The sequence below is a fragment of the Astyanax mexicanus genome, chromosome 15 (genome assembly GCF_023375975.1).
Source record: "Astyanax mexicanus isolate ESR-SI-001 chromosome 15, AstMex3_surface, whole genome shotgun sequence".
NCBI classification, from domain to species: domain Eukaryota; kingdom Metazoa; phylum Chordata; class Actinopteri; order Characiformes; family Acestrorhamphidae; genus Astyanax; species Astyanax mexicanus.
In genome coordinates, this window is record NC_064422.1 from 40974666 (window position 1) to 40991452 (window position 16787).

Consider the following 16787-nt stretch of genomic DNA (forward strand, 5'->3'; position numbering starts at 1 on the left):
AGATAGATAGATAGATAGATAGATAGATAGATAGATAGATAGATAGATAGATAGATAGATAGATAGATAGATAGATAGATAGATAGATAGATAGATAGATAGATAGAGTCAACTGGTAGAACAATCGAATGATAGATCAAAACGTTGGAGCGATAGATAGATAGATAGATAGATAGATAGATAGATAGATAGATAGATAGATAGATAGATAGATAGATAGATAGATTCAAATGATAGAACAATCAAATGATAGATTAAAACATTGGAGCGATAGATAGATAGATAGATAGATAGATAGATAGATAGATAGATAGATAGATAGATAGATAGATAGATAGATAGATAGATAGAGTCAACTGGTAGAACAATCGAATGATCGATCAAAACGTTGGAGCGATAGATAGATAGATAGATAGATAGATAGATAGATAGATAGATAGATAGATAGATAGATAGATAGATAGATAGATAGATAGATTCAAATGATAGAACAATCAAATGATAGATTAAAACATTGGAGCGATAGATAGATAGATAGATAGATAGATAGATAGATAGATAGATAGATAGATAGATAGATAGATAGATAGATAGATAGATTGCACATTATAACATAAGAATGCATAAGAACATTGCACATTATAACAGGTCTTTGTGTGCTCTAAGTAAAGTGCCAGACTTTCATTGTAGGATTAGATTATTTATGATAGAGATATACTTTTTTAGCATATATATTATAAGCACAGCTTTTAATGTATTGTGATCACAGGTCATAATGCGTAATAAACATGGCTATAATGGGCTATGTATTTTATTCATATTTATAGCCATGTTTATAATGCCTTATGAATGCATTATAATATGTTATGAATGTATGAATGGTTATAGCGTCTAATAAAGATGACATTCATAGAAAGTGTTGCCGAAAAGGCTTATAATACCTGTTCATAAGAACATTGTACAATGTTGATAATGCACTATAACACAGATTTGGTATATTTTGGTATAATGCATTATAATATGCAGCTACGATTTCTTAAATTAATTAAATTTATATAAGTGCATAACTCATTATAAAGCCTTATTATATACAGTCATTACTGACTAAGTGAAGTGAATATTCATATTCATATTTTCCTGTTTTAAACACGAAGTAAATGATTTATTATGCCTCACTATAATTTGTTGACAGTAATGGCTGTATATATGTATATAAGGCTTTATAATGAGTTATGCACTTATATAAAATGCATATTATAATGCATATTATAATGCATTTTACCAAAATATACCAAATCTGTGTTATAGTGCATTACAACACTACATTGTACAATGTTCTTATGAACAGATATTAAAAGCCTATTCGGTAACACTTGGTATGAATGCCATCTTTATTAGATGCTATAACCACATTCATAACATATTATAATGCATTCATAAGGCATTATAAACATGGCTATAAATATTGATAAAAATGCATAACCCATAATAGCCATGTTTATTAAGCATTATGACCTGTGATCATAATACATTATAAGCTGTGCTTATAATATATATGTGCTAAAATAGTATATCTCTATCATTAATAATCTAGTCCTACAATTAAAGTCTGGCACTTTACTTAGAGCACACAAAGACCTGTTATAATACATCATAATTGACTATAAATAATATTATATTCAAGACAAGAATAATTTAATGAGGGGTTAAAAATATATTTATAGGATTATTTATAGGATACTCTACAAGCAGGGACTGAGTTTCTTGCTATTGATGTATAACATGTTATAATCTATTATAAGCTATTAATGCATTATAATCACAGTTCATGATGCATAATAAACATGGCTATAATGAGTTATACATTTTTTATAAATATGTATAGCCATGTTTATAATGCCTTATGAATGCATAATAATGTGTTATGAGTATGTTTATAGAGTTTTATTAAGATGACATTAATAGAAAGTGTTACCGCCTTTTCTTTATAAACCCTTATACTTGTAGTTTATAATGTGTTATGAATGTTGCTGTAAGTGCTTATTACTTATGAGTTATTATACAGGCTTATTAAAGTCATTATAAGGTATTATATTATCATGTCAGATAATGCATTATAAATGCATTGGTACCAATGCTTAAAATAAGACTACCTTTATAAAGGGTTTATAAATGGTTTACAATTAAAATAATTAAAATAATTAACAATCAGTTATAACACATAATTAGAAAGGGTAACAATATAGATGGCTGTGTAATATAGTTCACTATTTGGCAAACTACAGGTCATTATTGCCTTTTCTACTGTATGAATGTGTTATAACTGATTAATAATGATTTTTAAGGCATTTACAACCTAATTAGTAACCATTAATAAACGAACTGTAAACCATTTATAAACCCTTTATAAAGGTAGTCTTATTTTAAAGTGGTACCAATGCATTTATAATACATTATGAATACAGGGTTCATAGGAAGTGTTACGAAGGAACCTACTTTAAGATGCACTTCAATCAAAGCAGCAGCAGTGAAGCAACACGAGCTCCTGCAGTAGATCTGCAGCTACAGGACTATCAGCCAACCAGAGCTCAGCCATGCATGTAATTGACTCGCTGTCTTTAGTAATGATTTGGAAATCTCATAGACCAACATTTCAGATTCATAGATTCTGTTTTTAACAGAACGGTTCTACATTCCAGCTCAGTTTAGTTTAAATGAGCTTCGGCCCAAAGAAGTTGATGCCATTTCTGCATGATGTAGACATATGACTATTGACATCACGGGCCCTATTTTAACGATAAACCATCAGCTTAGGAAAGAGTACATTTATTTTATTCTTTATTCTGTTTATTGTTTATGTAAAAACTCGCAACACTGAATATTAATCAAACAATCAATTATTTACACTGGAGGGGGACCCTCATTTACAATGCCGCTGAGCATTTACAGTTTAAAAGGGATTAAAAATATTTAAAAAAATATATAGAAATAAAAACGGACATTTACTACAGACAAATAAAATATATATGCGAAAAAGGAAAAATAGGACATTTAAAAAAATCATGAAAATTGACATAAAAAGTAAAGAATTTATATCTTATGAAGAAAATAATAATAGCAGTGAAAGTAAAGTTAAATGATAAGAAAGATAAGAGATTATCAAATTTATATCAATAAACTAAGTAACTATATATATATATATATATATATATATATATATATATATATATTTTTTTTTTTTTTTTTTTTTTTTTTGTGTATTTCAAATATTTTAAGTTTTATATAATTGATGGGCAGCACCACGCGCCAGGATGACAATGTGCTTTATTTTTCAGATATAAAAGTGAATTTCAGTTAAATAATAGCATTTGAGTGAGAATAAGCATCTGTTGAAATTTTTAAACAGCAGAATGTCTGTCTGCTATATTAAGTTACAGTTATTTAGTCTGTGTACTAAACATAAATATAAATCCTTATAACTGACAGAAATAAATAGAACTAATAATAATTTATAGTTACTGTGCAGATAAATTTTTAGTATATATTTTTTTATAGTTGATTGCTGAAGGCTGTGGGTGAGGTTGATTTTTCAGTGGTATTTTGGAGCGCAGGGTGATCTGATCCAGTTTTGGGTGCGCGCCAGTGACAGGTGAATTTCGTTGTCCTTTCGGGGGATCAATCACGCAATCAGTTTTTCCACCGCCAAGATCACGCCAGAAATTTACCTGAAAACACGTCGTTTCCAGACCACCACACCCATCGGCGTTAATATATGTTCCAAAAGTCCATTGCTATTTTAAGGACGCGTGCGCAAGGCGTAAAAAATCTCTGCATGATGCAGCTTGTATTAGTGAATAACAGCACTGTGAACTGTGTTCATAGACAGTAATGATTTCTGAGGGAGGAGATGAGAGATGAGAATTCTCAGGTTCTTGGGAGTTTTAAAGCTCGACTCATCGTAATTAAAGCGGTCACGGTGGGAACATATCATCAATCCAGGAGAAGCAGGTGGGGAAACATTTACTCTGGGTAAACATGTGGTCCATCAGAGATATCAACCAATATGTCCAGAAATAGACCACTGCACCTCACCCTTAACTCCTGCTATAGATCTATATAAACCTCCTCTATCTGTTTAAGGCTTTCATCTGCATGCAGTGATGTCAGTAACGCGTTATTCTAATCTGACCCTTTTTTTCAGTAACGAGTAATCTAACGCATTACTATTTCCAATCCAGTAATCAGATTAAAGTTACTTATTTAAGTCACTGTGCGTTACTCTCTCTCTCTCTCTCTCCACACACACACACACACCGCTCCCTTACTCATTCCCCCTCCGCTCTTCCCCAATCACACGCGTCTCGCTTTCTCCCCTGTCTCTCTCTCTCTCGCGCGCTCGGCGTGTCTTTAGTTTCCGCCCGTTTTCGTTTTTCGCCAGTTCTCGGGCTCTTTTTATAAAGGCGTTTTTTTTGCGGCCGCGTCCCAATTCACTAGCCAGGGCAGCGGTCTGCCACAAATTTGATTGGCAGAGGAGAGCGTTTAAAGATTTTACACCACACGTGATTGGAAGTTCACTGTGGCGCAGAGCGCACAATACCGTAAAGACAAGAAAAGTTCCGGTGCTTTAAATGAACACTGTCAGAATGAAATCCTTCTCAGTAGTTGGGTCCGGTATGGGTCCGTATTGGACAACGTCTGGGTCCGGACCCGGACCGCAGTCTGCAAATATGTGATCCCTGGTCTAGACCATATACACGGTTCTGTTTTATAAAACCACTCCTTGCTGCCCTGCAGAGAACAACAGGTTCAATGTTCAGTTTTACAGTGTTAAATATGTCAGGTCAAGAAAGACTTTCTTTATTTTATATATTTTTTTTATAAAAACAAGTATTTATGTTTAGTAAAATCAAGAAAGACCATATTTTATTTTTATAAAAAAAATATTTATGTTAAGTTAATTTTTTTTATTTTTATAAAAAAACGTATTTTTTTTAGGAAATAGTTCAACTTAATAGAGATACATTGTTGCTGTTAAAAATGCATTTTCCAATAAAGGGAGTATTGGCAAAACTGGTTATAATGTTTATGTTAAGGCGGCGGGAGGTGGTGTCTGCAGCTGCTGAAAGTAACTAATAAAGTAACTTGTAAAGTAACTTAGTTACTTTTAAAATCAAGTAATCCATAAAGTAACTAAGTTACTTTTTAAAGGAGTAATCAGTAATCAGTAATCGGATTACTTTTTCAAAGTAACTATACCATCACTGTCTGCATGCATGGCATTCTACACCACACTACATACACATGTGGACAAAACTGCTGGTACCCCTCAGTAAATAGAAGAAAAACTCACAACAGAAACAACTTGGGTAACACTTTCTATGAATGTCATCTCTATAAGACTCTATAAACACTCATAACACATTATAATGCATTCATACAGCATTATAAACATGGCTATAAATATTTATAAAAATGTATAATTCATCATAGCCATGTTTATTATGCATCGTGAACTGTGATTATAATGCATTAATAGCTGTGTTTATAACATGTTATGCATCAATACCAAGAAACTCAGTCCCTGCTTGCAGACTGTATTATGACTAAAAAAGCTTCCAACTTATAAACACACCCTCAGTAATCCTAAAAAAAATATTTTCAACCACTGATAAATTATTCTTGCCTTGAACATAATATTAATTATAGTCAATTATAATGTATTATAACAGGTATTTGTGCGCTCTAAGTAAAGTGACAGACTTTCATTGTGGGACTAGATTTTTAAAGATAGATATATACTATTTTAACATGTATATCATAAGCACAGCTTATAATGTATTATGATCACAAGTCATAATGCTTAATAAACATGGCTATAGTGGGTTATGCATTTTTATAAATATTTATAGCCATGTTTATAATGCCTTATGATTGCATTATAATATGTTATGAATGTGGTTATATAGTCTTATAGAGATGACATTCATAGAAAGTGTTACCGTCTCACCTATGGATCACTTAAATAGGACCCTGGGAATAATGATTTCTGTGCAGTTTGATGTTGATTTTCTGATAGCGGACTCGTGACTATGACCGCAGCACAGTAGTGCCAATATTACACATTATAGCACTCCCTTTGTGAATTATTGATTAATTATTATTATTATTATTATTATTATTATTATTATTATTATTATTACAATAGCAATGACAGCTTAATTTTATTATTTCATTGGTTAATTGTATGCTAGCATTCCAGATGTTGTCAGCAGTGTTTTCACAAACAAAATGAGTTTTGATTGATTGCTCATACGTCTCTATTCACAGAGCGGGTGAATCCTGAATAGATATGAAAAATGCAAAGCAATGACAGAAATGATCATTGTCTCATCTTTTCGTTTTGAAGTGACATAATAATTATGAGGTGCTAATGATATGATAATGTTTTACCAACAAACAACGTAAGAGGAAGTCGTGAGTCATGAGTCAGCCAGCACAGCGATTAAGTGAGTAAGGAAATTATACTGACATATGCCAAAAGTCATGGGACAGAAAGTAGTATTACCATGTCCCATGACTTTTGGCTCATGTCTCATGGAAGCTAATGAAAACTGCACCGAGCTGTGGGATATGTGAGTGTGATGTGTCTGCACAAATGGACTCTTTTTGCACTTCTAGCCCTTTCATTACCACATTATAATTCACTATGCCTTTTCATGAGCACACTGGACAATGTTCACCTTCTCTCACAAGATAACACCTTACAACTGCTGGCGTTGGTCCACTGCGTTATATCAGGTCATGTTTTCCCACAAAATCTCACAACACTTCATGCTTCCCTCTAATGACAACTTTTATGGAGATGCTGGATTTCATTTTCCAGCAGGACTTGGCACAGTGCCCACATAAAAGTACAAAAGTACCAATTGTTCTTATGTTGTATAATATTCAAATTTTCTAAAACACAATTGTTTTGTTTGTTTTTAATTAGCTGTAAGCCATAATCATCAACAATAAAATAAAATAAATTTAAAATGCTTAAAAATACATCACTTTCTCCGTCTCTGTATGTGATATATCTATATAATATAATATGAGTTACTAAAATAATTACCAAATAATGTTTGTATTATTGTATTATTTTGCTTTAACCCTTGTGTGGTGTTCGGGCCTGTTTTCATTTTTTATCGAATGATACTAAAAAAATATTTTTTCTAACTCAAACTCATTGGCATTGGCTCATTTTTGGTGAAAAACATATATCAAAACACATTTTCGATAAACACACACTGTACACCCCCCCCCCACACACACATTTATATTACATACAGTATGTTTGGCCAAGGGCTAATAAACATTGCTTCATTTGTAAATTTGAAACTAAACAATTTTTCTACTCATATCTTGAGTTTAATTCATTTTCTTTTACATTTTATTAAAAAACTAATAAAAAAAGAATAGCACTTTTTAAAAGAAATGTAACATAAGAAAGGTAAAGGGCAAATATTAACCATGTAAGCTTGTGTTTATATTGCTTGTAATTTAGGTAAAGCAAGCATGTGTAAAGCATTTTAATGTAAAATTGCTTAATTTTGCTGACTTAAATACAAGTAACAAAGTAAACGAGTAACAAAAATATGAACACCACACAAGGGTTAAAAAGAAAAGGGTTATCTGACTGAATATTTCACAGTGCATTATTATTTTTGTTATTATTTTATTTTATTTTATTTTATTTTATATATTAATAAGCCATATAATCTGCGTGCATGCTGCACATTAACATCATCAGTTAGAAGATGTCTTGGAGTCTGTATCGAGGAAGCGGTGCACGGAATGTCTGCAGCCTGCCAAAAGAGAAACATTAAAGTGACTGGACCTCGGTCTGACACCCTTACTCATACACTGGCACATTCCAGTAATCAGCCCAGAGCGAGAGAGCGACACAAACCGAGAGGGACAGAGCGCCATGCTGGAGAGCAGACTGCAGAGACGCTCCTCACAGCTTTTCTACAGCACTTTCTCTGTGTGTAGAAGCTAAACTATGGGAAAAAATGCTCTAAATCTCAAAGATCAGAAGAATCAAAGAACGTTCAGATACCTTAAGAAGCACTTTTCTGTATCTATTGCTCATATCTACAGAACCAATCAAACATTTGGACACACACTCTCATTCAAAGTGATCCAGACTATGAAGGAACCTGATGAAGGAAGGAACTTACTTGTAACCCCGCCCCCTCGTTACTTGCACAGGTGTTCCTTGTCTGTGCCTGTGCATAAATACCCAGACATGATAACCAATCCTGTCTCACTCTCACGTTTGTCATCTTCAGAATTCTAAACTGTTTTCAGCTGCTACTCAGCAGCTGCTGTTATCTCATGTACAGACGAATCATTTTAAACTGGGCGGGTGTGATGCGGTCTCCTTTCAAAGTGGATAAATCTGAGTATCTCCTTCTGAAGTCTCCATTGCTCCACCAGCTGCTTGCGTTCAGTAAAACTGAGCCGGATCCTCTTTTAGAGGCTGTACGTGTGACGTAAGTACGCAAAGACGCGTGATGTGGCCAGAAGAAGAACTCCCGCGAAAAGCAACCCTACACCTTAGCTTTTAGAATTAATATATTATTAGGCTTAGCAGGAATGGTGGTTTCAGAACACTGGTACCCAACATTAAACACAATAATTTATCCCTATTCTTCTCCACTCAGAAATGCTTCTGCTTTCACTTTAGAAACTAAATAATACAGACTGCTACTTTAACTAGGCGTATTCTATAGTATAATAGCACTGACAATGGAAGTCAATGGAAAAAGATTTTATTCCAAGTCATCTTGGAGCATTTCTATTGGTCGGTTTATCAATAAATTCTGAAACAATAAGGAGGACAACTGCCAGACACAAACTGAGCCAAAAAAAAAGTGAAAACCTCCAAAAGGGAGACGCAAAGGGGCTGCGATCAATGGAAAAACTCCTTAAAATTGAATCCTTTTCTGAATGTATACTGGAGGATCTATGGATCTTCTATTGTTTCTCTGGCAATACAGCAAACCCTGCAAGGTAGAAGCTGTGATTAGGGAGAGCGGTTTGTGCTTGGTGCTCAAAGAATAAAAGAAATCTCATAGAATAAAAGATAGGCGGAGCTTCACTAATCTGCCAAAAACGGCATCTATTAATTGTAGAACAATTTCCAAAAAACCTAAAGTCCAAACTATCATCAAAAGATTCATAGAGTCTGGAAAAGTCTTTGTTTGTAAGGAACCAGACTGGTCCTCAGTACTGGATGCTGGTGATTCTTACTGGTGAAATTTTTTTGCAGACTGGTGAACCTCATCGCATCTAAGGTTTGTTTTCACACCAGCACAATTTGGTCTGGTTAAAATGGACTAAAAATGGTTTGTTTGCACAATTGTTTGGTGTAGTAGTAATTGTATATGGGTGCGGAGCCCCAAATGGTGGTGGTCTTGATCCAGTTCCAAAATGTCACGTCTGGTGCTGTAGGCGCTTCTGTTCCTTCCACTACCAAGAACGCACCACCTGCTGACATCACACACACACACCCACTCACGTGTCACCTCACCTGCCCCGTCCAGGAAGTCCTGAATTCTAATTTCTAGCAGTATAAAAGGACACTCCACACACACACACACACACCTGTTCCGCGTATTGCCTGGTTTCATCCACTTTACAAAGCGTTATTTCCTGTGATTGTTTTCTCGTGTATGACCTTGCCTTTTGTTGTCTCAACGCCGATTTTTGCCTTTGCCTCTTCTGTGGATTCTCGTGTTTTACCTGCACTGTTTACGTTTCTGATTTTTGGATTATCTCTGACACTGGCTTCCCTGTGTATGAACTCTGAACTGTCTCCTGTTTCTGGTTTGGTCTTATACTCTTGGCTTTTGTTTGCTGGCATTATCTGTTCTTTGTATCAGACAAACCCTGTTCCTAACTCTGTTTTAATAAAATCTCTAAACTGGTTCCACGAGTGTCGGTATTCCGTCCCCACCATGACACAAACAAATACCAGCATGGTTTGTTTGTGGTGAGAACGTGATTCCGTCTCGATCTGACCCAACTATCAAATATACTTCTCATGTTTAAGCTAAACAGCTGTTCAGTTACAGTTTAACCTGATTTATTATACATACAATTATCCACACCACAGTTGCGAACAAACATTCACTGCCTCTAATGCTGCTCCATGCTAAACTAAACTGAGTTTTAGTGTTATAGCAGCTTCACACTGCACAAAAATATATGCACTAGTCTCGAACACAAAACTTTCTTGTTGTATTTTTCCTCTTGCTTCTGCACCAGACAGCTCTGACCAATCAGACGAGACAAATTCTTTGCATGGTTTGTTGAGGCGCGCATAATTTTGGTGCATTTAGCTTTTTGCCTGTGTGAAAACAAACCAAACTGAGGACAAAAAGGCTATAAACTAACTCATCAACTGATTCAGTTGGGAGATTGCTGGTTAAAATCCCACTCATGCAGCTTGCTATCAGCTGCTGGAGCCCTGAGAGAGCACAATTGCTCTTGGTCTCTCTGGGTGAGTACAGTAGATGGCGCTCTTTCCACTCATCACTCCTAGGGTGATCAGAACCGAGTCGCTGCGCGGCGGAGGAGTCATATGTCACATGTATTGGAGAAGGCGTATGCTAGTCTTTAACCACCTTGTGTTGTGGCATCACAAAAAAACTACAACTACAGGTATGAAAATCCCCAAAAATCTTCTTTTTACACCTACAGGGGTTGGACAATCAAACTGAAATTTGATTTAGGCAGCCGTGGTTTTATGTTTTTTGGATACAATCCGGGTTAGCACCCGAACATCCCTTTCAGACAGCTTCCTCTTATAGCATCCACAGTTAATCCTGTTGGATGTGGTTCTTTGGTCCTTCTTGGTGGTATGCTGACATTACCCTGAATATCGTGGCTCTTGATGCATCACAAAGACTTGCTGTCTTGGTCACAGATGCGCCAGCAAGACGTGCACCAACATTTCTTCCTCTTTTAAACTCTGGTATGTCACCCATAATGTTGAGTGCATTGCAATATTTTGAGCAAAACTGAAGATTGGCCGCCAGCCATGAAACCTCCCACACTAAAATGACAGGTGTTTCAGTTTCATTGTCCAACCCCTGTAGTTATTTGAGCTATTTGTAAATTTATCCTATTGTACCTGTTTTCTTTTTTATTTGTTTTCCATCCTTTTGTTGCTCCCTGTTAGAAATGTTGTAAAATTGTAAAATGTAATAAGGATAAATCTTTATTAGAATTATCTCCCTACTACAGGCTCATGCTTAGAAATCATTGTGCTAGATCTGTAAAACCTTAAGCACTGTATACAGATTTGATTTGCTTCTCTGAAATTTAATTTTATGCCAAGTAGCATATTTTATATATGACACATCTATAGCTGCTATACACAGTAAAGGGTTTTCTCATAACCTTCTTGTAATGCATGTCCTTCAGTTCTGAATGTCACATAGTAACTGTTATCACTCTTATCTACATGTATTTAATTATGAAGGTCTTCAAAAGACTACATCCTGGTTCTTTCAGACTGTGGTAATGAATAGCTGGAGTAAGTTAACCACAGAGCTTTAACATAGAATGAGCCTGAATACACAACCCAGCAAGCGTTTGGTCTTTGAATCAATTCTGAAATGAGTTCATACTGGGTGTTTTACCATTGATTCAGTGCTGATTACTCACTCACTGGATGCTCGCACTTCTACTCACAACTGGCACTTATTATCACAAAAACACTTCCACCCAGGAGGAAAGTGTCAGATTGTGATGCTATTCAGACAGAATATGACAGTTAACAGGAACAATAAATAATAATTAAAAATTAGTCTGATATGGGCGATATCGTCGCAGTCCTATGAAAAACACTTATCTCCATTTTTGTCGATTTTTAGTTTACTACATAATTTTAACAGCCAAACTGTGCCAAAAATTCTTGATGACTGGACCAATAGAAACTCTTCAAAATTACATGAAATTCCATTTTTCTCTCTCCTATAAAGTTGCTGTTTTGGAGATTTTTCTGTTTTCATTGGACAGCGACGATATACAGCTCTGGAAAAATAAAAGACCACTGAAAATTTTGAAAAAAAAAAAATTTGATTTTACCAAATTGGAAACCTCTGGAATATAATCAAGAGGAAGAAGAATGATCACAAGCCATCAAATCAAGCTGAACTGCTTGAATGTTTGCACCAGGAGTAAAAGCATAAAATTATCCAAAAGCAGTGTGTAAGACTGGTGGAGTAGAACAGATGCATGTAAACTATAAAAATTAGGCTTATTCCACCAAATATTTTTTTGAACTCTTTTGAACTTGTATCTTTGCGTTATTCGAGGTCTGAAAGCTCTGCATATTGTTTTGTTAATTTAGCCATTTCTCATTGTCTGCAAATAAATGCTCTAAATGACAATATTTTAATTTGAAATTTGGAAAAAATGTTGTCCGAAGTTTATAGAATAAAACAACAATGTTCATTTTACTCAAACATATACTTATAAATAGCAAAATCAGAGAAACTGATTCAGAAAATAAAGTGATCTCTGCATTTTTTTTCCAGAGCTGTATATTGAGGTCTTGGGTTCAAGTCCTTATCTGGGTGAAGTTTATTATGTTCTCCCAGTTTCTGCATAGGTTTTTCCCACAGTCCAAAATCTGTGAAAAACAGGTCAATTGGATATTTCGTGTGTGGGAGTGAAGGTATGTAAATGTGTAGGGTAATGGTAGGATGAACATGCCTGAAGCTCCTCCCATAATCAAGTGAATTAAACCAACTACAACCAAACAGTGGAAAAATTACACAATGGTGGCTGGAATGGCTACCAACTTCATTCACAGTAAATTAGAACATCAATTCACAAAACTACCAGAGCTTGGTGCAACCAATACAACAAAGTATAACAATTAGCAAACAAACACTCATATCACATTCGCACAAAATAACAGTAACTACAGTTATACCTACAAGCCTAGCTCATAGAGTAGGCAAGTGGTGCACCATGGGAGAAAGACATCTTGCGCCACTGCCCTTTTTCACTCAAGCAGCAGCAACAGTTACCACAGTACATATATAATCGTATATAGAGCATATTTATATACCATATTTTACTTTTTTTGTGCACCGTATTATAAGGTGCACAATCAATTAACGTCTATTTTCTGGTCTATTTTCATACATAAAGCGCACTAGATTATAAGGCGGATTTTAGGGTGTCATCATGTTTTCTTTCTAATTCAGCAGGTCTCACCGCTGGAGGCACCAAACTAAACAAAACAGTAATTCTTTAAAAAGCACTATCTTTTAAGGTTAAAGCTGATGTCCGTAAGTTTTGGGATTTGGGGGTTTTAGTGCCTCTCTGGTGAGAATGGGTAATTGCACTGAGCATGCAGAAGAATAATTTTAAACTGGGTGGGTGTGATGCGGTCTTCTTTCAGAGCGGATTAATCCAATTCCAGGTTATGTTCAGTCAGTCAGAGAAAGAGAAAGAGAGAGAGGGAGGGAGAGAGAGAGAGAGCGCTCAGTCAGAAACTTCACTCCTTCATTTCTTTGGTTTTACTATGAGTGAATGAGCTACTGAGCTCTAAGTTTCCTCTTCTGAAGTCTCCAATGCTCCACCAGCTGCTCGCATTCAGTAAAACTGAGCCGGATCCTCTTTTAGAGGCTGTACGTGTGACGTAAGTACGTAAAGACGCGTGACGTGGCCAGAATAAGAACTCCTGTGAATAGCAGGCATGGTGGTTTCAGCACACTGGTACCATTAAACACAATATTTTATCCATATTCTTCTCCACTCAGAAATGCTTCTGCTTGCAGCTTAGAAACAAACAAAAAAAATACAGACTGCTACTTTAAACGAGTACTGGATGTTAATCTACACAGATTTCTCTCTTGAAAACTGTTTACTTGAGTAAGTAAAATGCTAGCCACGCTAGTGCTAGTAAATGCCACCCAATGGCACTAAACTGATTAACTCTGAGTTTTCCGGTAAGCCATGGTGCTATCAGCTAGCGGTTTGTCCCACGTAGCTTACACGGTAAAGACGCAAAAAACAGTCCAATATACTCACCTCTAAATGGCAAAAGAGTTAGTGCTGCGTTTAGCGGCTAATGCTAATGCTGCTGCTCCAGCCTTAGAGCTGGAGAAACTTCACTGAAAACTCACCCTTATAACTCTGTACTTCAGCAGAGTGGCTTTACTGCTCCTTAATACCTGACCGGTAGAATTCATACATAAGGAGCACCAGATTATAAGGCACACTGTTAATTTTTGGGAAAATTTAATGATTTTAAGTGTGCCTTATAGTGCGAAAAATATGGTATGTATATTAATGGAAGAATTGTAATACATTATCTAGCATCCTACTCAAGCTGAAACCCACCAATAAGTCATAAATAGGGTTTAGAAGTTATTTGAAGATTCTTATTTAGGTTAACCTCATACACTCATACTTTGTTAAGTGGTGCTATGGAAGAAACACTATTGGCTCCATAAAGAATGACCACTTTCTTTGATTTTACCAAATTAAAAACCTCTGAAATATAATCAACAGGAAGATGGATGATCACAAGCCATCAAACTAAACTGAACTGCTTGAATTTTTGCACCAGGAGTGGCGGCATAAAGTTATCCAAAAGCAGTGTGTAAGATTGGTGGAGGAGAACATGATGCCAAGATGCATGATGAAAACTGTGATTAAAAAACAGGGTTATTCCACCAAAAAAAATGTATGCCAATATAATATATATATATATATATATATATATATATATATATATATATATATATATATATATATATATATATATAAATGTTACTTACTGTTGCTTTGATAAAAATACTTAAGGAGATACATCTGTATAAATATGTTCATACTTAATAACACTGTTAAAGTACAAGTTCGGGGTCCTTCAGTGGAAAACTGTGGAAAAACCCATTACAAAAACTTTAATAAAAAGGTTTTTAGAAGATAAATGTTTCTGGAAGGTTCCTTTAAGCATCTCGAGAGGTTCCTCCACAGATGACAACCATTGATTAAAAAATCAGCAGTGTTAGTGTTAAATTAAATTTACTAATAAAATTTAATAAACATTGTTGCATGCATACTGGGAACGATTGTGCTAGAGTTAAACTGGGGCTGTAGCTGAAGATCTGAAAAAAAACCTTAATATCATGCCAAATATTCTGTTTAGCTGCAGTATAAAAGACTTTAGTAACACTTTCAAAGAATGTCATATCTATAAGACTCTATAAACACACTTATAACATGTTTATAATGCATTTATAAAGCTTTATAAACATGGTAATATATCATTTTAAAGATGCATATCAATGTATAGCCATGTTTATTATGCATATTATAAACTGTGTTCATAATGCACCATCAGCTGTGTTTATAAGCTGTTAGCTGTCAATACTAAGAATCTTAACAAAGCTGCCTTGCATGTAATTACTTATTCTACCTATGTTAAACGTTATAATAGTTTATATTAGTTTATAAGGTATTATAAATGTGTCATACACTCCAAGAAAAGTGACAGAATTTAACCCAGATAAATTATTACAAGAACATCTTATGATGCACTATAACCAGAAAACATCATAATATGCATAACTTGGAGAACATGGCTAATGTGTTATACACATTATGAATATGCGTAATCATTGGTATAATTCCTTGTGAATGCATCATAATGTGTTATAATTATTTTTACAGAGTCTAATAGACATACCATTCGTAGAAACCAAGTGTTACCAAGATCTTCTCACAACATACATAACTAGCTATACATGTTATACGTATATAGCTATATATGTTATATATTATCCACTCATATTTACTCATATTTTAGAAACATAAACAGACAATTTAAATTCAATATTACCCTGCATGAACCTGCATCGCTATTAATGCATTAATCTTAGGACACTGTTTAATAATTAAGACGCTGCTGCAGCAGCCAATGAAGAGCCAGTGCGCGTGCTGCTTACCGAGGTCGCGCGCTCGGGCAGCGCGGCGCTCTTGTACGCGCTGGCGGCGCTGTGGTTCCAGGGAGCGCCGGCGGTGCTGCTGCCGCCGCTGATGTCCGGCTGCGGCGTGGGGAGTCCCGCGCTCGCGCTCATGCTGATGCTGATGGCGCCTCGCGGTGCACGAGGCCCTCACGAGGAAGGAACGGAGATCAGTCCGGATCAGACTGACATCATCATCCTCATCAGTCCGGTGCTGCTCATTCCCGCTGGAGTGGTGCTGATGCTGATGATGGAGATGCTGATGGAGGAGGATGACAGGAGGTGCTGGTGGTTTGGCGGTGGGGGTTGAGATGTGGGGTTGAGGGTGGAGGGGGGGTCTCCGTGACTACGTGCCACTCCGCGCGCTTCAGCGCGCGGGAAGTTTATCCGGCTCCTCCGGCGCGCGCGCGTCCTCAGGTGAGTAGGTCAGTGTGCTGCTGCCGGTAGAGTGTGCGGGCAGGCAGCAGGCAGGTGCGAGGGAGCGCGCGCGCTTCGGCTGCGTGCGTGCCGCCTCAGTTACGCGCGCCGAAGTTCAACTCTACTCTCAGTATCTCCTCCTCGCAGCAAAGCCATTCATAACCCCCTCCCTTCCTCCCCACCCACAGCGCGCGCGCGTGTGTGTGTGTGTGTGTGTGTTCGTGTATAAGCTCCATGTGTGTTTATGTGCCACGAGTGCATGCATTACACTATGTGTAAGTATGGGGCTGCACATGCTCAGTCTCTCTCTCTCTCTTTTTCTCCTAAGCT

General features: G+C 36.1%; 1 protein-coding gene across 1 annotated transcript in view; it reads right to left on the reverse strand.

Moving 5' to 3' along the window:
* Positions 1–16571, reverse strand: part of opn4b (opsin 4b) — a 65075-nt gene extending 48504 nt beyond the window's left edge. Inside the window, exon 1 of the mRNA XM_022670327.2 lies at positions 16023–16571. Within this exon, the coding sequence (XP_022526048.2) occupies positions 16023–16154 (132 nt within the window). The 5' untranslated portion in view covers positions 16155–16571. The remainder of the gene's footprint in view (positions 1–16022) is intronic.
* Positions 16572–16787: the final 216 nt, after the last annotated feature.